The 22490-nt window shown below is 52.9% G+C and overlaps 1 protein-coding gene across 2 annotated transcripts in view; it reads left to right on the forward strand.

Moving 5' to 3' along the window:
• LOC119170357 (sphingomyelin phosphodiesterase 4) overlaps positions 1 to 22490 on the forward strand; it is a 104512-nt gene that overhangs the window by 47218 nt on the left and 34804 nt on the right. For both annotated transcript variants that reach the window (XM_037421505.2, XM_037421497.2), the window contains exon 11: positions 19614 to 19737. In XM_037421505.2, the coding sequence (XP_037277402.2) occupies positions 19614 to 19737 (124 nt within the window). The remainder of the gene's footprint in view (positions 1 to 19613; positions 19738 to 22490) is intronic.

Here is a 22490-nt window from a genome sequence, read left to right on the forward strand (position 1 = left end):
CCGTGACCCTCTAGTTGCCGCTCTCCCCGACAGCTTTTTGTTACGCATCCCTCCGTACTTTGCCCCCCCTCCCCCGCTAATCTGAGCACCCCGCATCGCCAGACGAGGCCCGTGTTTTCAGACTGCCACCGATCTTTCGCAGACTGGTCGGCTGACCAGGCCATTTGCCAACATCGTCGGCCACCGACTGTATCCGATAGTCTGAGTCTAGTGCCCGCGTGTACGCTACCCCATTGACTCTGATGATTTGCGATTCATTTCGTGTTTAGGACTTGTTTTCGCTCACTTGGCACTCAACTCAGCATACCTTCCGCGTGCGTGCGGAAGCGCGGAAACGGCTGTTAATTTGCACGGAACGAATCGCGAAATATCGAAGTTCGTGAGGCCACGCAAACCCGCCGGCGCAAGAAAACGATTTTTTGACCACGGCCGCCGATTCTTTGAACACCGCCGCGCACACCGAGCCAGATGGCAATGCCTTGACTTTTGTGCGTGCAGGCACTCTTTCCAAGTTTTTCTACGTGCGAGTTTCACGGACCTTTCAAGCAAGCTACCCAAGCTGCCTCCTTCTCGTGTTTGTTGGTTTTCAAGGTGGCCTTCCCGCCGCATCCTCCCCTCTCTTTATCGCAACTCCTTGCCCTTCTCTCGCAAGTCTACTCTCCTCTCTTGATCACAACCCCTTCGCCCGTCTCCACCGCTCCGCCACGCCCGTCACGCTGGCTCGAATTAGTTTCGTTTTTTGGCTAGAAACGGGCTCAGAGCTGTTCCACGTGGTCTGGCGGCACGTGTGTCGTGTGTGCGCATCTTGCTCGCTCTTAGTGTGCGTGTGTGGTCATGATGGCCGACGGGAGGACTAGCATGCTTTTTCCTGCGCTCAACAAAATGTCGAAAGTGTGACCGCTTGGCTTGAGCGTAATCCGCGCGGTAGGTGCTACGTTGCGGAGCGCTTGCTCATAGCTGTTGACCATCTGACAGCCAACTTGCCGCTTCGGACGTCCCGGTATTGAGCTGTGGAGATGGTGAATATTTCGTGGGCGGCGGTGGCGACTACATGCGCGCGAAACTGTTTTTGCGAGGCCGACTTCGTCGACGTCGGACCCGATGCCAAGACTGAAGCTTCCGAACTGCGGCGGTGATTTGTGGCAGCGTGTTGTCGACTCCGACCTCGGAGAGCGGGTTGGCCATATGTTGCGATGGTTTAATTACGGCCGATGATGGTGCCGACACTGTGGAACCATGCACGGATTGGGGCATTGTGAATAAAGTACGTGGCGAGAGCGACTTAGAGGAATCGGTTTGCGAGAACGACGAAACTTTGGAGCTAGTGCCTCATGCAGCTTATGCCACGGGCCTCGGCGAATGAGCATCCTGCCGTTTCAAATGAACTCGAGACCGCCCTTATCGCTTCTGCTCTTCGAAACACGTGCGTCACAAACTTTCTGGTTCAAAAAAATTTTTGTTTTCACTTGCAACTTTTTTCAAAAGCCGTGTTTCATTTACTACGAACTTCAGGATACAGCAAACGGATACCGCGTCACGCTCTGGTTCGCTATAAGCAGGCTCGACTGTATATGATTTTCAAAAAATCGACTTTTTTGCGATTTCTCGGTTTTCAAAGGGCGCGTCTCTCTTTAAATGTCTGTGTGAGTGTGTGACCGGCAACGCCCGATTCGTCCTTCGTATTCTTTTTTACTTGCTACGGTAAAGTTTGTGGTGACCCCGCTACTAACTGCAGCGGACGATCATCGTGGGGTCACGCTTAGCGAGCCACAGGGCCGCTACTCCGTTTACTCGCGTGTAGCGCACCGCTCCGCGCGCGCTCAACTAATAAGGCGTTTAGCGTGGTGCGGCAAACAGACAGTGTTCTAAGCAAAAACAACACTTTATTGCCTCTGGCGGCACCCCGAACAACAGTACAACGTCCGCTCCCAAGACGCGGGTAGCAAAGGCACCCGCACGCGGACGTTCACAATAAGGGGAAAACCGCGAGCACGTCGCAGCTGGCAATGGCGAGCTTTGACACGCCGGTCGGGAAAAGGTCCCTCGCGGCTATGCTGCACACTCTCACGATGGCCACTGGGCCTGGTCGCGAGTGTTAGGGCAAACCTCGTACGCGTAGGCCTACGGCAAGTGCGGCTCGTTGTGGTACGACCACTTCAAGCACTAGGCATCGCTGTGGGCTTAGCGTACTCTACCGAAGCTAGCACTCAAGTAAACGCGCCTGCCGAGGTGCCCAAGGCCACCCCAGGCAGGCTACAGTCCGGCGATTCCCAAAGGGGACGCGGACGAAGGAAAACACGTGCTTACCCGGCGCCGACCACGGAGAAGAGACCGCTCCCTCGGCGCGCGCGTACCGCGTGCCGTGCCCGCACATCGCGCCATCTATCGCCACGTTGTGTTAACAGAGCAGGAAAGCAAAAGGGTGTGGCCGTGTGGCGGAATGCCCGTGAAATGGTCGCGGGCGCGCCTCAGATTCCCACATCCTCCTCTCCTTAATTCACCCTATATACCGGTCTGCAAAGGCAGCCGGTCGTCGCCCATGCATGCACAGGCGTCATGCAATGGGCAACAGCTAGCCTCAGCCTCGCTCTGCAACTGCTGCTGAAGAAAAAAAAATAAAACAGCACAAGAATACACTTGAGAAATACAATGGCTCCACGGAAGAGGGCTAACGGGAGTTCATGATACTCACGCAAGAGCGCGTTCACGGCTCGGAGGGGCAGCGTCACGTAATGTTTGACTTGAGTGACTGCGTGGATGCGAGAGTTCGAGGGGAGGGTTCTGGTTGAGGCCTTCATGCGAAGAACGGGCTCACCTTCGTCTCGTCGATGTTGACGACAGCCCTGCGAGTCCGACGAACGCCGCCTCGGTGGAGGTTCGGATGGACCTCGCTGCGACAGCCGGCCCTTCTGCTGGAATAATGGTCGCCAAATCCACTGGCTGCGAGGCGTCCTGCGGCGTCGGTCGAGTCGTGCACAGCATCTGCGACAGCTGGCCTCGTGCAGGAGCCGTGATAGAAAGGCCAGCAGAGCTTATCAGCGACGGTCGAGAGCAGGGCGCAACCGGGCTGTCTAACGACCGCAGGTCTCCAAACACCTCCAGAGTCCAAAGTGGTGTAGGGGTCGGTGACTTCTTAAGTTGTCGCCCCACGCACGCACACACACCTCCGATGGTCGGGTCTCTCCAAACGCGCACCGCAAAGGAAGCGCAGAGTGTCATTTGTCCCTCTCCCCACGCTAAAGCACCAATTCACAATCCCCTCCTCCAGCGAGAAGAAAAAAGAAAACACGGAAAAAAACATCAAGTAAACAACAACACTCAAATGACAATCAGCAGCAGTAACTGGGCGGAACAGACTTCTTTGCAAGCACTGGCTGTAAAGAAGTTAGCTAACTGAGACTAGAAAGTAAAAATGAGGGCCTTCGGTTGCAGAAATAAGCCCTCCGTCCGGCGCGAAATCACTAAGGTGACTGCTTCCTCAGAATATACCGGTGCGTGGTCCGAATGCGGTCCGCCGCGCCGGGTGTGCGCCGTTGCTTGCGCGAAGAGCCATTGGGCGCTGGCGCAGGCTCGTCAGGCCTTGACGCAAAGGCTTTCAGGTCTGCGATGTGGGCACGGCTGAGTTTTCCCGAAAGCGGGTCTTTCAGCAAGTACGCGAGTGGAGTCCAAGCTTTCTCCACTCGGTACGGACCAAGCCACTTTGGAGCAAGCGAAGTTGAGAAACCCTTGCTCGCATCGCTAAGAGCGTGGTTGCGCTTAGGACGAGGTCACCTACCTTAAATGAAAGGTGGCGACGTTTTCGGTCGTACTGGGCCTTTTGGTCGGCCCTGGCCGATGCCAAACTCTGCCTCGCTCTACTAAGAGCTCGACAAAGCCTGTCCCGAAGTGTGGAAGCGTAAGCAGAACAGTCTGCCGCTTCTTCCTCGTCTCCGAGCTGGCATTGCATGACACTGGTCACTGGATTTGCCAACTCCCTTCCGAAATTAAGGAAGGCGGGAGAGAAACCAGTTGAGCGACTCTCGGAGGTTCGGATTGCAAACGCGAGCTCACTCAAATGGTCTGCCCAGTCCTTTTGACTTTCGGCAAAGGCCGCCAACATCGGTTTGAGCGTACGATTGGTTCGCTCCGTCAAATTGGACTGGGGATAGTAGGGCGAAGTGGTGCAGTGATTTATTCCTAGGGAACGGCACGTATTACCAAACACCCGAGCGGTGAAATACGACGCATTGTCCGTGATCAATCTTTTCGGAAAGCCGAATTGACAAAACACTTCCTGTAGCCTCTCTAGCACCGCTCGCGCTGTCACTTTCCACAGCGGAAACAGCTCCACCCATTTGGAAAAATGATCAACAACTACCATCAGATGTATGAACCCCTGCCTACTCCTGGGGAACGACCCCATTAGATCGCAGGTGGCTACTTGCCACGGACGCTCACTGACAATCGGTTTCATCAAGCCGGGCGGCTTTCCACCCCTTGATTTCACCGTTTGACAGACGTGGCAGGAACGGCAATAGCAGAAAATGTCACGCTTCATGCCAAGCCAAGTCACAACCTGGCTCAGTTTCGCAAAAACACTCTGGTGACCGGCAATGGGCTCGTCGTGAGAGGCTCGCAACAGTGCGCCTCTCAGACTTTTGGGCACAACCACCTTGAGGGGGGAGGCTACCATCGGATACCAACTTTTTTGTTTATTGAGATATCTTAAGGGGAGATGCGAGTCGAAAAATCGCGTTTTTAGCGAAATTTCTCCTATTTCTGATTTTTATTGCATTGTAATCATCAAACCTTCTTCTCTCATCTATGAAAATTTCAAAACTTAATTCGAACCGCAAAATGCAAAAAATAGTGTATGAAGGCATAGCGGTGGCTCAAAATTTCGTGAATTTGCGCCGATATTGGCCATCTTTGACTGCGCGCTGCTCCACGTCGCAGTGCCGCCCGCCATCGCGATCGGTTGGGAAAGTTGCATCCGGCCTTCTTCTTACAGCTCCGACGACCGCCAGTTTCGTACGTGGGCAAAAAAAAGAAAAACGAGGCCTTTTTATCACGTGGTTTGAGCGGTTTGAAACGCGCGGCACCCTAAGCCGCATCACCATTGGCTACCGAGTCATTGTCAGCTGTGTTGGTGGCGGCCATCGGCATTTGGTCTGTCTGCTTTTCTGCGCGTCTACGCATATTTCCGCGATGACAAGCCCGAAAAAGTGCAACGTGAGACCGCAGAAGTTTCGAACGAAGCACAAGTTCAAGGGAAGGCGGCGTAAAGTGCCCCGAACGACGGCAACGAACGAGAACGCGCCTACGTGTGCTAGGCCTGACGGCGGCATCGACGAGTGCGCGAGCGACAGTGGCTGCGATGAAGGGATTGACGCTGCGCTTTCTTTCGTCAGTGCTTCGGAAAAGAAGCTCGGCTTCTTCGAAAAAGACGAAAGACAGCGCGATGAGGTTTGTGCAATGACAGTTTTGTGCGACACCCTCTTGCTGACGGCACTTGTGGCAGGTGCGGCATGCCCTGCTTGCGGTATTCAAAAACTTGCCGTTCTGGAGCCGGCAGAAAAGCGCAAGGAACTTTCGTCGCTCCTCGAACTTCATTGCGAAAACAGCGAATGCTCAGCGACTGTTCTTTCGTGCTCCTATACGTCACTGCGTGTTACGGCGGACGGCAGCAGCCGAGTAAGCCTACGGTACGACAGTGGGAGCTCCCGAGATAGTTTCGCTGTAAATGTGAAGGCGGTGGTGGCTGCACGCGCTGTCGGCATTGGGCATGAGCAATTGTCGAGATTTTGCTCCATTATTGGACTTCCAAAGCCAATGCACCACCGAGGATTTTTTTCGATAGCAAAGAAGGTGCACACCGCTGCCATGGCAGCTGTGAGTGAAAACTTGCGCTGATCCAGAGAGTTGACGAAAGAAGTAGCAGGCGAAACTGATGTGGCTGTTATGTTCGACGGCACTTGGCAGAGGAGGGGCCACTAAAGCCACAACGGGATTGGCGCAGTTATCTCCTTAGATACTGGCCTGTGCTTAGACTTCGAGGTCACATCAAATTACTGCCTGACATGCAGTAGGCACAAGGATACGGGCCCAGACGAGGAAGTGTGGCAGGCATTCCATGGCCCAGTCTGTGAAAAAAATGCAGACTGTTCCTCCCATGCCATGGAAACGGAGGCTGCAATGCGCATTTGGCAGAGAACATTGACTTATGACACCCCACTGCATTTTATGACATTCTTGAGTGACGGTGACAGCAAAGCATATAGTGCAGTTGCAGAGTCAAAAGTCTATGGTGCTGTCAATATAAAAAAAGAAGACTGCACTAATCATGTGGCCAAGAGACTTGGCACCGCGCTACGGAAGCTGCATGTGCCATTACCACGAGGGCAGAAAATTAGAGAGCCAGCCATTCAGAAGCTCCAAACATACTATCAGATTGCCATAGCAAGCAACAGGGAAAGTGTACGGGATATGTACACTGCAGTATGGGCTTCGTACTTCCACTCATGCTCTACTGACAATGCTGGCAGCCACAAGTTTTGCCCTGCAGGAACAGAGTCGTGGTGCAAACATCAACGCGCTGAAGCACTTGGTGAACCTGCACCACGCCACACACCTCTCCTGACAAAAGCACAGGGATTGGCTGTTTTGCCCATTTATAAGCGGCTAACGGATGAGAAGCTCCTTGCTCGATGCATCAAAGGGAAAACCCAGAACGCATCGGAATCCCTGAACAGCAAAATTTGGCTACTTTGCCCCAAGACTAAGTTTGTCTCCCGAACAGTTGTCGAGACTGCCGCAGCTATGGCAATCCTGTGGTTCAACAAGGGTCATGCTACTTTCGAGCACATCCTGGAAGAGCTCAACATACTGCCATCTAGAGATCTAGTTACTTTCAGTGATTCCCGCGATGCGAGGCGCATCAAGAGAATGTCCGAGCGTCTGACAGCAGAAGCAAGGGCCCACCGTCGTCGTGGTGTGAAAAGGGCACGGCTAGAAGAGAGTGCTCGCAAGGACCGTGAGGGCACAACCTATGCTGCAGGACAGTTGTAGTAACTTGCAGTGCTTTTCAAAGTTCTGTTGAACATTATGGCCAAAGATTATGCATTTCTAACAACTCTGTGATAAAAAAAAAAAGGTTTCAAATTTTCAAATGCGTTTTTTCTCCTTTTGCAGTTTTGTGTGATCTGTGCTTCTTATACACGCTAGTTCGTATACTTAGAATTGTCATACCTCTATGAACTTTTGCACATAGCATGATGAAGGCCCATAGAGTGCAAGTATCTATTCAGATTGTCAGTGCTGCTTGATTCTGTTGTTCAAAAATTACATAACATTGAAAGCCCTTGGCAACTAGAGCCATAGTAAATTTTTCTATTTTATTATTGTATTTCACCTTTTTACACACAAAATTTATATAGTTTTTTGCACTCTACAGTTCCAAAGGATCATAGTCAGCTATATCTGCATGCTTTATTTCAAATTTTTATAGGTCAGCATTGTTGCATAACAATGGCCATAATTTTGCAGTATCTGACCTGCAGAAAGAAAACCAAGCAATCTACATGAAAGTAAATAACATATTTGAAAAGAGGAGAAAAAACTCTATTAGCATGCCAATTTGTGTTAAATTCAGACTCTTATTAAAGAAAATCGTTTTTCGAGTAGCATCTCCCCTTAATGAAATTTTCAGGATAGACTTATAGCAAAAGCATTAGAAGAACTACAAAATTTCATCAAGTTATGTTCACTGGTTTTCAAGTTACAGCAGAATATCAGGGTAGTGCACATGGTTCTCTTATTCCAGGCCTGGAGAACTTTCAAAAGGTGCTGGAACTATGAAATTAACTATGATGATTCCCAGATTGATACTCCAGGGGGTAACAGAGCCATTTTTTTGAATTTCCTTGCTGAAAAGTTTTAGCAGACCATCAAACTTTGTGTTTGTGATTAGGATATTATCAATCAAATTTTGATTAAATATAATGAATAACACACACAATATATTGAAAAAATGGGCTTGTCACCCCCTCAGAAATTTATTCATGTACATAATAAAAAAAGACTTATGGAAATCCAATGAGTGGTTCCAGAGATATGGCTGGAATAAGCAACCTCACTAGCCAAAAAAGTCATTTTGAGAAAACGACGTTTGAAAGTTTTGAGCACATAGGAACATAAAAAAATGAACCTGCAGCGTAACTGGAGGTGTCCTTTGGCACTCTCTTTCTTTGCCGCCTTTCCATCTTCTCTAGGGATCGCTTCTTAGCCTTTTTCAAGCGCAGAGAATCTTTCTCGGCTGCCCGTTGAATGGCCAGGTGGCCAGGTGTTAGCCCCACTGATGAAGCTAGCTCTTGGGTGGCCCTGTAGCAGCCAGCATTGTATCTTAGCACTGCATCATGCAGTGCTGTCTCCACAGCAATCAGTGACGCATGCTGCTCTTTGGGCATGAGGGACCACAGCACAGAGTGAAAGGACTCTGATGCATTCTGCGTCTTTCCTCCCAGGCAGCGTTGCAGAAGAGAAGCCTGTGAGAGCCTCTCATAAATGGGTAGAAGTGCATCTGCAACATAGCGTGGCAGCTTGTACGAATGCTTCGGAGGTGGAACACCGGTAATCTTGCTGGCATTGTGACGACACCAGGAGTCTGCACCCTCTGGGCACAAGTCGTGGTGCTACTCCTCATCCGTCGACGTCACATGGTGGTACGATGCCATCACTGCCCGCCGCATTGCAGCCACATCATCGGAATTGTTCCGTAGGGCCCAGCCATAATAATCTGTCAACTTGTCGATGAGGGCCTTTGTCAGCCTGCCCTTCCCTTTTCTGCACAAGGTTGCGAAGTGCAGTCCCCATCCTCTTCTGAACGTGGTTCAGGCATTCCTCTTTTGAAATGGGGACCAGTCCATAAACATTTTCTTGTACAAGGGCAGAGAAGGTGGCACTATCTCCATCAGACACGAGCGTTGTGTAACGGAGGTTGTGCTTCGACAGTGAGCGTGAAAAGAGGATGATAGCTGCCTCAACCTCCATTCTCCCTGATTTAGAGTCGGTGTTTTTCTGGCACACCTGATTCTCCAGCCAGCATGCATAGTCTGCGTCTCCAGGCTTTGGCCCTACTTGGCAACCAAGGCACTGATTAGACAGAACAACGGCGTCCAAGACAAGGCCCGTATGGTATTCGATAATTGCCCCGACTCCAATATGGGATGTGTGCCCACGCTTGTGCCATGTTCCATCATAACAAACTGTTATATCCCTGGTGAAATATTGATCCATTTCTTTGTAAGTGGCTTTTACAGCAGAAGCAGATTCTGCATAGAAATTTTCTATGCATTGTGTCTGCGGTTCCCTGAATTTCTCCAGGTGCTTCTGAAAGGTCTTGTGATGGAGGCCACGATGGGACACGTTCATCGCTGCCCAAAAGTCGTTGAGAGCTGTTTGTCCCTTGCCTATTTGTTTTGTTGCCATAATGGCTCTTACATTCACATCAAAGGCCTTTGTGTCTTCCTGACGAGATGAACTCCATGAGCTTGAAACTACTCCAAAATGCAAGCATACTAGCTCAAGCTTTGCAGCAAGTCCAAGTTGGGTGCCTCCTCGTACCGTCATCCCAATCGCGGTGCACCGGTGGCACGGGGTACGAGATAGCAGGTCGTCTAGGGCGTCCATTTGCACAAGGAAAAATTTTTCGCCTTCACTTGTAGCGGTGGCAGCTTCATGATCGCGCTCCATTGCCTGAAATTTCCGCTCCGTCGCTGGCATAGCGCCAAGTTCTCTTTGCAGAGCAGCGCGTTGTTGATCCGCCGCCTCTTTCTCCTCGCACGTCAGGAAACTTGTTCGCAAACGCACAGTTGACGACGCGATCGCACTCGAGGCCGATGAAAGAGAAGATGCGGAAGCCACTGTCGATGAGCACGAGACACCAGGCGCACTTGTAACGGCAAATTCTTGCACCGGCGGAGCAGGAGTCCCGTTGCTAGGCGCGTCGATGCGACCACTCTCTTGCGTAGATGAAGCAGAAGCTGCCCCACAGGTACCGTCGGCGCACGTGCGAGCGGAGAGCCTCGCCGCGCGGACAAGCTTCATAGCTCGCTTCCTTGCACCGAACGATTGTAGTGTCTTCTTTTTCGTTGGGTGCATCGTGAGCGAACACAACAACGGTCTCGTATAGACGGTTGAAAATCGTCTCGTAAAGACGGTTGAAAATCGTTTCGAAGACAGTTGAAACGTGGAGAGTATGCGAACGGCTGCAACGATACACGGAAGCGAGCGGAACACAAAGACGCCGGACGTAGGAGCAGCAGACGAGCGGCCGCATCGGCCGCATTATGCGCAAGAGCGCTACGTCATCGCGCGCAGCAGCCAATGGCAGTCGCGGGCTCCCCCGCGTCCTTGGGGAGCGCGCGCTTCGCCCAATCCCAGCTGCGCGCCTCAGCCGCGGGAAACTTGAAAGCTCTCGCGAGCCCTCCAATCATGAGCGGCTTGCTCCTCTCCTGCGTTGCCGCCGGCGACGCAGGTGGCGGGGAAAGAAAGAGCAAGAATTCACAAACAAAACAACACCAAAATGGCGGCGCTCCGTCGAGCGGTCGAGAAACTGCGATCACGCCAAGTTGGGGTATTTTGAGCGCTCGCGCGCCGCTCGAGGGCCGCCGCGGCATGTTCTAAACTTTATTTCAAATGGTTTCGCGACGAATTACACGTTGATATTTACAGAAAAGGTAGTTTATGACACATACTGCCCGAATATGTGGTTTGCCAAAAATCGACTTTTTCGCGATTTTTCGGTATGCTGGTCTCACAGCTCGCATTTGACGGGTCAAAGCGTCCGCTATCCAGCCAGTTAACGGTCGAACACTCGTGAACATTTAAACAAAAGTAACTTTAATTTACAGGAATTGGGGTCACATTTCAACAAACATTCACAAGCACTCAGTAAGTCCCCCCGTAAAAAAGCGGTGCTGTTGCTCGGGCAGGTAGGGTGAGTCTGCCCGCGGCTTGGCATTTCTTCTTCCGTCGACGACTGGTGTTTTCACTCTCTCCGTGAGCTGACAGAGAAGATGACAAATGACGCTCTGAAGGTCGTTTGCGGCGCCCGTTTAAAGTGGCCATAACAAAGGAAAAAGGGGTTTCAAGACGTGGAAGTAGCCCCTATTAAGGGATTAAGCGTCTCCCCCGACTGCCTTTGGCGGCACTTGAAAGGCAAACACGGCTCCTGGCCGCTCTCTTCGAGAGGGGACAGCACACTCCCCGTCTGGTGTCTACTTGTTAGACGCCACAGTTTGTTGATGGCGAAAACAAGGGCACCACTTCCGATATCGGTCGGCAGAGTTTCCTTATTGCACCATTCCTTGCAATTTTCACCTCCACCTTGCGCACCATTCCGTGCGCACTGGGCAGGCTTTGGGTGACAACGCCGATGGGCCAATCGTTGCGATTTGCTTCTTTGTTCCTGATGAGCACGACGTCGCCTTCTTTTATATTCTTTCATGAAGTGCAGGAAGCGCTCTTTTGTCTCAGGGTTTCCGAAGATGTCGTCGAGCCGTTTCCACACGATGTTTAAGCCCTTCGAGAAGTCATCCACATGACCAGATTTCAATCTTCGAACTTGATGCGATGACTCAGGACCAAGCCATTTGATTAGAAGGTCGAGCTCTTCCTGCGCAGAAAGGTCTAAATCCCTGATGACGCCTTTGAAAGATGACTTCCAAGCTCGAAATTTCTCAGGTCGATCATCAAACTTCGTAAGTCCTGTAGAGACAAGGTCCTTGCGGCACAGGAATTTAAGGACGCCGGCAAGCTCTGAACTTGAACTGTTAGGTGCTGGCGTGTACGCAGGCGGCTGGTGATAGTCACGGAAGTCCGGGAGGTGGTTGGTTACTTCGGCATGCTCCAAGCTCTGGCTTCTCGGATGAACAACAGGCACCCGAAGAGACGCAAGCTCGGCATCACGTATGGCGGCTTGCTCAGTGATGTAGCTCCAAACCCGTAGTGTCCGGTCTAAAGGTGGGTGTGGGCGCACACACTCCCCGCCATCCTGTTCCACAGCTGCCTCGAGTGCACTTGCCTGCGCGTCTGCAGCAGCTGCCTCTTTTTCATGTTGTAGTACCTCAAGCTCGGCCTCAATTCTTGCCTTTTCTAAGCGCATTGCGGCCTCTTTACGACCAAACTCAGCTCTTACTTTGACGGCCTCTGCTTGCGCGCGGGCCTGCACAGCAGCCAGGCTAATCGTGGAGGAGCCCGATCGTCGTGATCGCGAGGAAGCTCTTGAGTGAACCGATAGAAAGAACTGCGATGCTGTTTCATGTGCCTTGTCGCGTTCTTGTGGCGTAGCCTCTCGTAACTTTTCGCTCACGATCGCCTCACGGTCTTCATCGATTACCTGTCGGAGCCGTAATTCGTGTCTGGCTTCAAACGTCCTCGCCTTCTCGAGAAAGGCTGAGTATGTTGCGGTAGCACGTTCGTAGCGCTCGTAACTTGCACGAAGGTGCGTTTTGGCGCCGGTGAACTGTTCTCCCTTAGCGCGTGACAGTGCCTGAAGAGCGCTCTCCACGTTTTTCCAAACAGAATCTAGTTTGCGGCAGTGCTCTTCGCGGCTCGTTTGGTACATTTCTTTAGCCCTCGTCGATAGGGTTGTTTTTCTTTGCGGCCGAACGTTCGATGCGGAAACTGCATCTTGTGGTGTGACATTTGGACACTCATGCGTCAGCTCGTCCTGGTCCATTCTTGCTTGCACGTTTTGTCTCGGAGCGGACGTATGTGAAACAAATGGTGCTAAGCTGCGCGTTGAGCGATGAGAGATGAAATGAGCCCACCTTGTTGCTGCCCTTCTGCTGTCAGCTGCTCAACGCCTTGGCGATGAAATCCTTGCATGGGCGTGTGTCTGGGTTCAACCGGGGGTCTTGCCGTGGCGACGTATCCCATTGCCGGCGGACGTTGAGTTGGCGGCCGATGGCAGTTGAAGCGCTTTTTTACTATGTGGTGCGCTGCGCGTTGAGCGTCGAAAGATGAAATGAGCCCACCTTGTTGCTGCCCTTCTGCTGTCAGCTTCTCAACTCCTTGGCGATGAAATCCTTGCAATGGGCGTGTGTCTGGGTTCAACCGGGGGTCTTGCCGTGGCGACGTATCCCATTGCCGGCGGACGTTGAGTTGGCGGCCGAAGGCAGTAGCAGCGCTTTTTTACTATGCTGAGCTGCGCGTTGAGCGTCGAAAGCTGAAATGAGCCCACCTTGTTGCTGCCCTTCTGCTGTCAGCTTCTCAACTCCTTGGCGATGAAATCCTTGCAATGGGCGTGTGTCTGGGTTCAACCGGGGGTCTTGCCGTGGCGACGTATCCCATTGCCGGCGGACGTTGAGTTGGCGGCCGAAGGCAGTAGCAGCGCTTTTTTACTATGCTGGTCTCACAGCTCGCATTTGACGGGTCAAAGCGTCCGCTATCCAGCCAGTTAACGGTCGAACACTTGTGAACATTTAAACAAAAGTAACTTTAATTTACAGGAATTGGGGTCACATTTCAACAAACATTCACAAGCACTCAGTAAGTCCCCCCGTAAAAAAGCGGTGCTGTTGCTCGGGCAGGTAGGGTGAGTCTGCCCGCGGCTTGGCATTTCTTCTTCCGTCGACGACTGGTGTTTTCACTCTCTCCGTGAGCTGACAGAGAAGATGACAAATGACGCTCTGAAGGTCGTTTGCGGCGCCCGTTTAAAGTGGCCATAACAAAGGAAAAAGGGGTTTCAAGACGTGGAAGTAGCCCCTATTAAGGGATTAAGCGTCTCCCCCGACTGCCTTTGGCGGCACTTGAAAGGCAAACACGGCTCCTGGCCGCTCTCTTCGAGAGGGGACAGCACATTCGGTTTTCAAAGGCCGCGTCCCCCCTTAAACGGGTCCACTGACTCCTCATCGGTGGCTATGTATTTCAGCAGGAGTCCATCATGGTCCAGCAAGTATGTATCCGCGGGGGACCCAGCGACACACACCGGTTCCCGTCCCCCTGCGCCCGCCGCACTACCAGCAGCGTCTCGGCGCTCCGTCTCCCTGAGACCGTCGCTCAACTCGCGACAAAACGGATCATCTTGCTGGGCCTTCAGTAACTCTTGTCTGCTGAAACCGATTCCCATTCTCCCAAAGGGGAGCTTGGTATCGTTCCCACTCAGGACTGCAGCCATCGCCTCCGCTCGCATTGGCGTTACGGGTTCGCTGCCCTTTCGCTCCCCCTCTCGCCCGCTTCGCGGTGCGCTGCTTGCCTGGCCCGTGGAAAGGGTTTGCTCGTCAGCGCACTCACCCTTTTCTCCACTCGGCGGCTCCGCCGCCGTTTCGCCCGCACCGCTCGCTTGCGCAAAGGCACCGCTAGCGGTTGTCGCACTGGGATCCAGGCTCCTGGTAGACACTGGGGCACGAGATAGCGCGTCAGCTACCACGTTAGTGCTCCCCTTCCGATACTGCACTGAAAAGTCATAATGCTGTATTAGGAGAGCCCAGCGCGCTAGCCTGCCTGCAGGCTCACGGAGCCGCATCAGCCAGCTAAGCGCGCTGTGATCTGTTTGCACCACAAATTTTGTCCCATCAAGGTAGACATCAAACTTCCGCAGTGCAAACACGATGGCGAGACAGTCCCTCTCGGTCACGGAATAATTCCTTTCCGCGGGTATCAACGAGCGGCTGGCAAAGGCCAGCGGCTGCAACACACCATCGTATTCCTGTAGGAGAACTGCTCCTAATCCCAGATCGCGTGCGTCAGTCTGGACAACAAACGGTCTGGTCAGGTCGGGGAGCTTGAGCTGCGCCGTCTCCGCAATGGCGCTAGACAGACGGCAAAACGCCTCTTGCTGCTCAGGTCCCCATCGCCACTCAGCTGACTTACCCAAGAGCTTGGTCAAGGGCGCCTGCACTCGGGCACAGGACGGAATGAAAGACCAGTAAAAGTTGGCCATTCCGAGAAAGTGGCGCAGGCCGCGTACGTCCTTGGGCGCGGGGAAATCGAGGATTGCTCGAAGTTTCTTCCGATCTGGCTCAATGGAGCCTTCGCCCAGCGTGAAGCCAAGTAACTGAACTCGGGTTTGCGCTAGTTGGGCCTTTGCGGGATTTAACGTCATCCCGGCGGCTCTCACCCTCTCGAGCACATCGGCAATGTGGGCCAAATGCTCTTCGAAGGTTCGAGAATAAATCACGATGTCGTTGAGGTAGCACATGCAGTAAGACCACTTTGCTTCCCCGAGGACGCGGTCCATGAGTCTCTGAAAAGTCGCAGGAGCATTGCAAAGACCAAAGGGCATACGAGTGAACTCAAATAAGCCTCTGTGGGACGTGAACGCGGTCTTGCACCGGTCACGCTCATCCATCTGGACCTGTAGGTAACCTTCGGAGGCATCTAATGTGGTAAAATACCGCGCAGTGCCGAGGTTTCCTACGATGGAGCTAATCGTGGGGAGCGGATAGGCATCCTTACGAGTCACTCCGTTGAGACGGCGATCGTCTACGCACAGGCGATGACTGCCATCTTTCTTAGGCACCAACACAATTGGGGACGCCCAGGCGCTGGACGAACGGCGAACAATGCCAGCTGAAAGCATCTCGTCCAGCAAGCCGTCAATTACCTGCCTTTTGGCCTGGCTGACGGGCCTGGGGTTGCACTTCAAAGAAAGCGCGTCGCCAGTTTCGATCGAATGGCTCACCAAATCGGTACAGCCGGCTTGATCGGTGAAGAGCTCATCGTATTCGCGTAACGATGCCGACAGACGAGCCTTCTGTGTATCATTCAATTGAGTCGCACAGGCGATCAAAAGATGCGGAGCCTATTCGTGTCGTGCCGCTCGATCCCGATGGGGATTTTGAGCCGACGAGTGCATAGCGCAGGGGCCTGCCCCCGAAGTTTGCACGTGACACGGTTTCGACGCTTCAACTGCACAGGCAACAGAAAGCGCCGGTGGGCTGATGAACGGCTTTAGCTCGGAAAAAGGTCCGTCGCGATAGCCTCCATTCGCAATGTCCACTACGATACCGGTTTTTAGGAGAAAGTCCCGACCGAGAATCACAGGAACACTGAGCCCTGGAAGATGAACAAAACGCGCGCGTCTCATTCGGCCTCCCCATCTGACAGTTAACCTCGCGGCGCCCGCCGACTGGGCCACGCCTTTCGCGAGGGTGAATGTCGTTCGGCTGTCCCACAAGCGCACCGAGCGCTTCTGCAAGTGGGACAACACCTGTTCGCCAAACAACGAAGCGCTTGCGCCCGTGTCCAGCAACGCCGAGAATTTGCGACCGACAATGGTGACCGAAATAAACGGCGCGTGCGCACCAGAAAGACTGCTTGCCCGATACACAGAGGGGAGAAGCAAGGGTTCGGCCGCTCGTGCCTTCACGAACGGCCCGCGCTCCCGTTTGCCTGCCTCACAGGAGGCACAAACGCGGAGCACTCCCTTGCTATGTGTCCTCGTTGACGGCAGCGGAAGCAGCGCACTCTATCGCGGTCCCTTTCCCGAGACGGAGCAGCTTCGAGCTGCCGGGGTCGGTTCGCCGCATGATCAAAGGAACCGCTCTGACGACCGTTACCACCGGTGATGCGCTGGGTCGGATTTCGCCCCTGCTCGCGCGCGTCGAGTTGCGATGCAGCACCGGCTGCATGCCTCCCGTACGTGTAGGGATCTAAAGCTTGATCGCTTATCTCCCACGCGCGCCCACCCGTAGCGGTAGCCGCAAAGGCAGCTCCGGCGGGCTGTTGCCGCTCAGGAAGGGAAATGGCCCCTCCCCACGCGCAGCGCGGTTCGAGGGCCTCGCTGGCTGGCGGTGGCAGTTGATAGGAACGCGCGGCGAGAATGTCGCCTTGGATGCGCTTTGCCTCGACGGCCAATTCCTCCAAATCACGGAAGCGACTGCCGCGCAGGTACGCCGAAAAAGTCGGGTGTGCCTGCCTAATCACCCGTTCGACGCGCTCCTCGTTCGAGGCTCTGGGCGCAGCGATAGAAAAAAGGTCTTCCATCGCGCGTACGTACTCCTGAAGAGACTCATCAGGAGCTTGTGTTCGGAGCTCGAGCTCACGCCGCATCCTACTCTCGTAGTCAGCGGATAAGAATTCGCGCAGGAAGGCCACGCGGAACTTATCGAGGGTTGCTGCTCGGTGGCCGGAAAGCCGATGCCACCTGGCCGCCGTGTCCGACAGTGCAGCCGGGACGACGCGTCTGAGCACTTCCTGGTCGTCTAGACCCATGGCTCTCTGATAATGTGTGAGGGAGTCCAGGTAATCTCTTGCACTTTGCAGATCACCATACCCGCTGTAGGTCGGAACGGCCAACATGACAGCGGGATGAGGGCGTTTCGGAATGGCCGAAAGCGTTTGGACTGCCCCCATGAGTGCCTGAATCATTTGGGCGGCATTTTGCAGCAGCGTCTGTGCGCCCGCTACAAAGGAAGGTGTCGGTGCATTATCGGCGCGGGCGAGCGATGGGGAACTGTCTCCGAGCTCGATAAGCGGCGCGGTTTCAAAATGGATACCGACCGTCGCAACTTTGGGGAGCGCCTGTTTTTCACAGCTGACTCTTGGGGCAGCTTCAAGTGAAAATGCTAGGCCGCTTGCGGCTAGCGGTGCAGGCGCGTGCTCGAAATGAGCTTGGCTGCTAGGTTGCGTAGCAGCCAGCGGGCAAAATTCGGTAACGGCTGAGGCCGCGCTGCCGATCTGTGCCCCGGAAGCTCCACTGAGAGCCGTTTCGAAGCGCTGTGACATGGAACTGCCATGCATTCCAAAGGGAGCAGTAGTAGTCCAATTTGCCCTTGTGCACTGTTCGGGTTGGGCTATGGCCCCGGACCCAAAACACGCTACCTCTCCAGTGGGAGCTGATACGTAGCACCTCGTGTCATCTCTACTGGGGCTTGTGACAAGTGAGGGTGCGGGACTGTGATGCTCAAGGGGGGCACTGGCCCTGTTCTCCAGCAATGCGGTATCTGCTAAAGCCCTGTTCTCCAGCAATGCGGTATCTGCTAAAAGCGTCAGCGGACAGAACTCACTCGCAGCAGACATAACGCGGGTAAACGCGGCGAGCCTGATTCGCAAAAACGGGCTGACTCGGCTAAGAGTAATCAAAGGCTTAATGAGCCTTTGATACCGCGTTGGGCGCCAGTGTGGTGACTCCGCTACTAACTGCAGCGGACGATCACGGCGGGTTCACGCTTAGCGAGCCACAGGGCCGCTACTTCGTTTACTCACGTGTAGCGCACCGCTCCGCGCGTGCTCAACTAATAAGGCGTTTAGCGCGGCGCGGCAAACAGACAGTGTTCTAAGCAAAAACACAACACTTTATTGCCTCTGGCGGCACCCCGAACAACAGTACAACGTCCGCTCCCGGGACGCGGGTAGCAAAGGCACCCGCACGTGGACGTTCACAATAAGGGGAAAACCGCGAGCACGTCGCAGCTGGCAATGGCGAGCTTTGACACGCCGGTCGGGAAAACGTCCCTTGCGGTTATGCTGCGCACTCTCACGATGGCCACTGGGCCTGGTCGCGAGTGTTAGGGCAAACCTCGTACGCGTAGGCCTACGGCAAGTGCAGCTCGTTGTGGTACGACCACTTCAAGCACTAGGCACCGCTGTGGGCTTAGCGTACGCTACCGAAGCTAGCACTCAAGTAAACACGCCTGCCGAGGTGCCCAAGGCCACCCCAGGCAGGCTACAGTCCGGCGATTCCCAAAGGGGACGCGGACGAAGGAAAACGTGCTTGAAACACGTGTCTCTCCTCCGACACGGAGGAGAGACCGCTCCCTCGCCGCGCGCGTATTGTGCCCGCACGTGGCGCCTTCTATCGCCACGTGGTGTTAACAGAGCAGGAAAGCAAAAGGGTGTGGCCGTGTGGCGGAATGCCCGCCAAATGGTCGCGGGCGCGCCTCAGATCCCCACAAGTTATACACCGTGACACTGTGGCAGTTGGATTTGCCAGGGTGCTCACCGTATACACTCAAACCTCATTATGTAATAAGGTTGCATCTTATTGGATAATAAGTTCATTGTATCTGAAAATTCGGCATGCAGGTTTATTCCTAATGCTATATCTATTGCAAAACTATTTTTCATTTACTCCTTTATAACTAATATCTTGTTATCTCTGGGATTGTTGAACTGTTAAACCTGCTTCTAATGAACCTCCATATAATGAATTCCTTAATGTAACAAAGTTTTTCTATTCACCATCGTTGCTCCATAGAAGCGCATGTCTTCGCATTTCTGCAAACAGACTGACGTCTGGCTGACGCAATTCGCACCCTTCAATTTCATGTAGAGCTGTTAGAGGCATTCTACATGAAATTGAAGGGTGAAAGATTGCATCAGCCAGACGTCAGTGTGTTTGCGAAAGTGCGAATTTCAATTGCTATGTCGCAATATGCTTTAGTTTTTGATATGACCAGCTTTGTGATGTGTGTGGAGCCGATTTTGTGACGTATGGCCTGCATATTTTCCACAGTTCTTTCATAATAAGACCATTTGGTAGTGAGTGCCCGTTCCTGTCTACTTGTCTCCTGTGTCTCGTCTTTTTTACACTCTAGTTTTTTTGCTAGTGAATTGTTTGATGATTTAGAGGGGAAGGTTCACGAGTGGACAAGGAGTGTGACGCCCTCTTTCCGTTTGTGATGATGCAGGCAGCCATTTGTGCAGGAGCACCTGCTCTTCTACACAGAGCTGCTGGGCGTGCTGTTGCCGCGCTTCCTTCGCATGGACCTTGCAAGCCGCTACTGTGCATTCGTGCTGTATCGGTGCACCAAGGTGCGATGCACGCTCTTCTACTGCTTGCTGCTCGCATACATGCCTTGGTTTTCGATTCCTTACCTATTGTGTGGGATTGAGGGGATGATGAGTTCAAGGTTCGCCGAGATTTGAAGCACGTAGTGATTTGGTCGAATGATTTCGAATCGAATAGCTTTAATAGTGTATATCACACAGTAATGCTGAAAAGAGGCATTTTTGTTGGCACCCCACTAGCACTACACTCAAACCTCGTTATAACGGGATATAACAAAATAATGGATATGAGGAAGTTAATGGTATTCCCCTTAAAAGCTCCATTGAAAACCATGCATTTTAAACTGCGTTGTAACAAAGTAAAATTGACCGGTAAATGGATATAATGAACTAATTAGTCTATCAAATTGTCTATAAAAAAACTGACCGCAGTGTGTTAAGTATATCATTTTCTGCAGACTTTAACGCTCGTTTCGCGGAGCTCTTTCAAAACTCCCGCATCGACCTTATAGCCCCGTCACGCGCAGCGGAGGGAGCCATCCTCCTCGCACAGCCAGCCAGAGAAGATCGAAGAAGCGCTCGGCGGATCACATGACCGAGAAGCGACGCCGCAGCACAGAACACCTACCACTTTGCCGCGGTGCAAGGCCATTTCCCTCTCCCTTGAAAACCGGTTTGTACCAGGTCTGCCTCCCTGCTGCGCAGTCGTGGATTGTCGTAAGGCTTGTCAACGTGTTTGCTTGGTGCACATGCTCTTCGACGATGGATATCTGCTAACTGTAGTCGCCTGTGTACGGTCAAGTCGCCATGGATGAAGGCTAATGAAAGCGCAAACGAAAAAGGCTATCCTTAGAACAAAGGCAACCATTTTAAAGGCTGTCAACTCGGAGACGAAAAAAGCTCGAGTGGCCAAAGACTTCAGCATTTCAGCGAGCACATTGTCGATTATTCTTGCCAGCTGTGAAGCGGTCACAAGTGCCATTACTGACGGCGTAAAAGGCAGCCGCAAGAAGCTGCGAACTGTGGCGTTCAAGCCCGGCGTTCAAGCCAGTCGAACATGCTGTTTATGAATGATTTCTAAACGCTAGAGCGCTGAATATGACAATGAGTGGCGAAATTTTGCAGAGAAAGGCTAGAAATTTTGCCTGTATAATGTGCCATGACTGTTTCGTCGCCAGTGCTGGCTAGCTACAGTGTTTCAAGGAGAGGCATGACATCGTTGGAAAAACGGTAGTGGGCGAGTCTCGTTCCGTTAATGCCGAGTCGGCAGCAGCATGGGTGAAAAAGAGTTTTGGCCGAGTGGAAGAAAAATACTGGGTGAGACTGGGCTCTTTTTTTCAAATGTTCCTTAGTAAACCTCTGTCACTCAGAGGTGAGCTGTGGCGGGAAGCACAGCAAGCAAAGAATCACCGAGCTGCTCTGCACGAACATGGATGGAATCTGAGAAGATGCCAGCGTTCGTCATAGAGAAAGGTGCATCGCCTCGATGCTTCAAAGGGAAGCGCAATCTGATGGTGCGGTACGTCTCGAATAACAAAGCGTGAATGACGCAAGACTTTTTTCGAAATGGTTGCAGGATTGGGACGAGCAACTGCATAAGCAGAACCGCAAGGTGTGCTTAATACTAGACAATTGCATGGCCCACCACACAACTGTTGAACTTCGCAACACTGAACTTCTGTTTTTGCCACCCAATTGTACTTCTCTCATCCGGCCACTTGATCAAGAGATAATTACGTCCTTGAAGGCAGGCTACCGCAAACGTCTGGTTGATCGCGTGCTCTGAACATGAGTTTGCAGCGAGAAACTAAAGTGGACCTATACACGGCTATTGAAATGCTGCAAGACGCGTGGACAAGCGTTTCCGCAAGCACAATAGGCAACTGTTTCTGACATGCTTTGTGCGAAGTGGCTTCGTGCGACTCCACTAGTGCCGCGCGTGATGGGACTGCTGTGGGTGATGGAACGTCCTGGAAAGCACTTTGTGACGCCGGTGTTGCGGCAGTTGACTCCTTCTGCGGTTATGTCAACGCTCATGCCAACGTGGTAACAACAAAGGAGCCTACTGACTATGCTATCGACACAGCTGTCACCGGACAGACCGATGCAAGCAACAACAAAGACGCCGTAGTCTCGCATGCGTTCGACGCGCCGACGGGTTGCAGGCGCTCGCTGCGGTCGACCTCCTGCGCCGTTTCTTTGGTGCCCATGCAACGGCGAAAATGGCATGAACACAACGAATGGGCATTCCCATGTAACGAATGGGCATTCCGGAGTGGAGGAAGACCTGGAAGGATTATTTCTACTATTCTCGCGGGCTCCCCCGCGCAAACACGAGGACCGGGCGGCGCCTTGTCGTCTACAGACAGGGTGACAGTGTACGGTGGAGGTATTCCGCGCGCACCCTTCAGATTTGTGGCATGGGGGAGCAGCAGAGCACCTTTTGTTGGTTCGGGGAATGCGACGCTGCCGCAGCGCCTGTGCCGGGTCCAGTATGACTTTCTGTCAGCCTCCTTGGCTCTAGGGCTCATTACTGCGTTCTGCGCGGATGGCCATCCGCGGTGTTGAATGACGAAGAAGCGGCGGCTACGGAGAATTTCGTGGGAGATACTGAGCTGCATGGAAACGTTGAGACTTGGTCTGGACATCGACTCACCAAGTACCGGAAGCATCGGGACCATTGTTCGCCCGTAATTAAAATGTCTTGGGACAGCTCGCCCATCTCTTTCTCTCTCTTAGGCTTGAGTTTGTACATTGTTACTTGCTCGGCTTTGTTT

Source organism: Rhipicephalus microplus, chromosome 3 (assembly GCF_043290135.1).
Source record: "Rhipicephalus microplus isolate Deutch F79 chromosome 3, USDA_Rmic, whole genome shotgun sequence".
In the NCBI taxonomy this organism is placed as follows: Eukaryota; Metazoa; Arthropoda; class Arachnida; order Ixodida; family Ixodidae; genus Rhipicephalus; species Rhipicephalus microplus.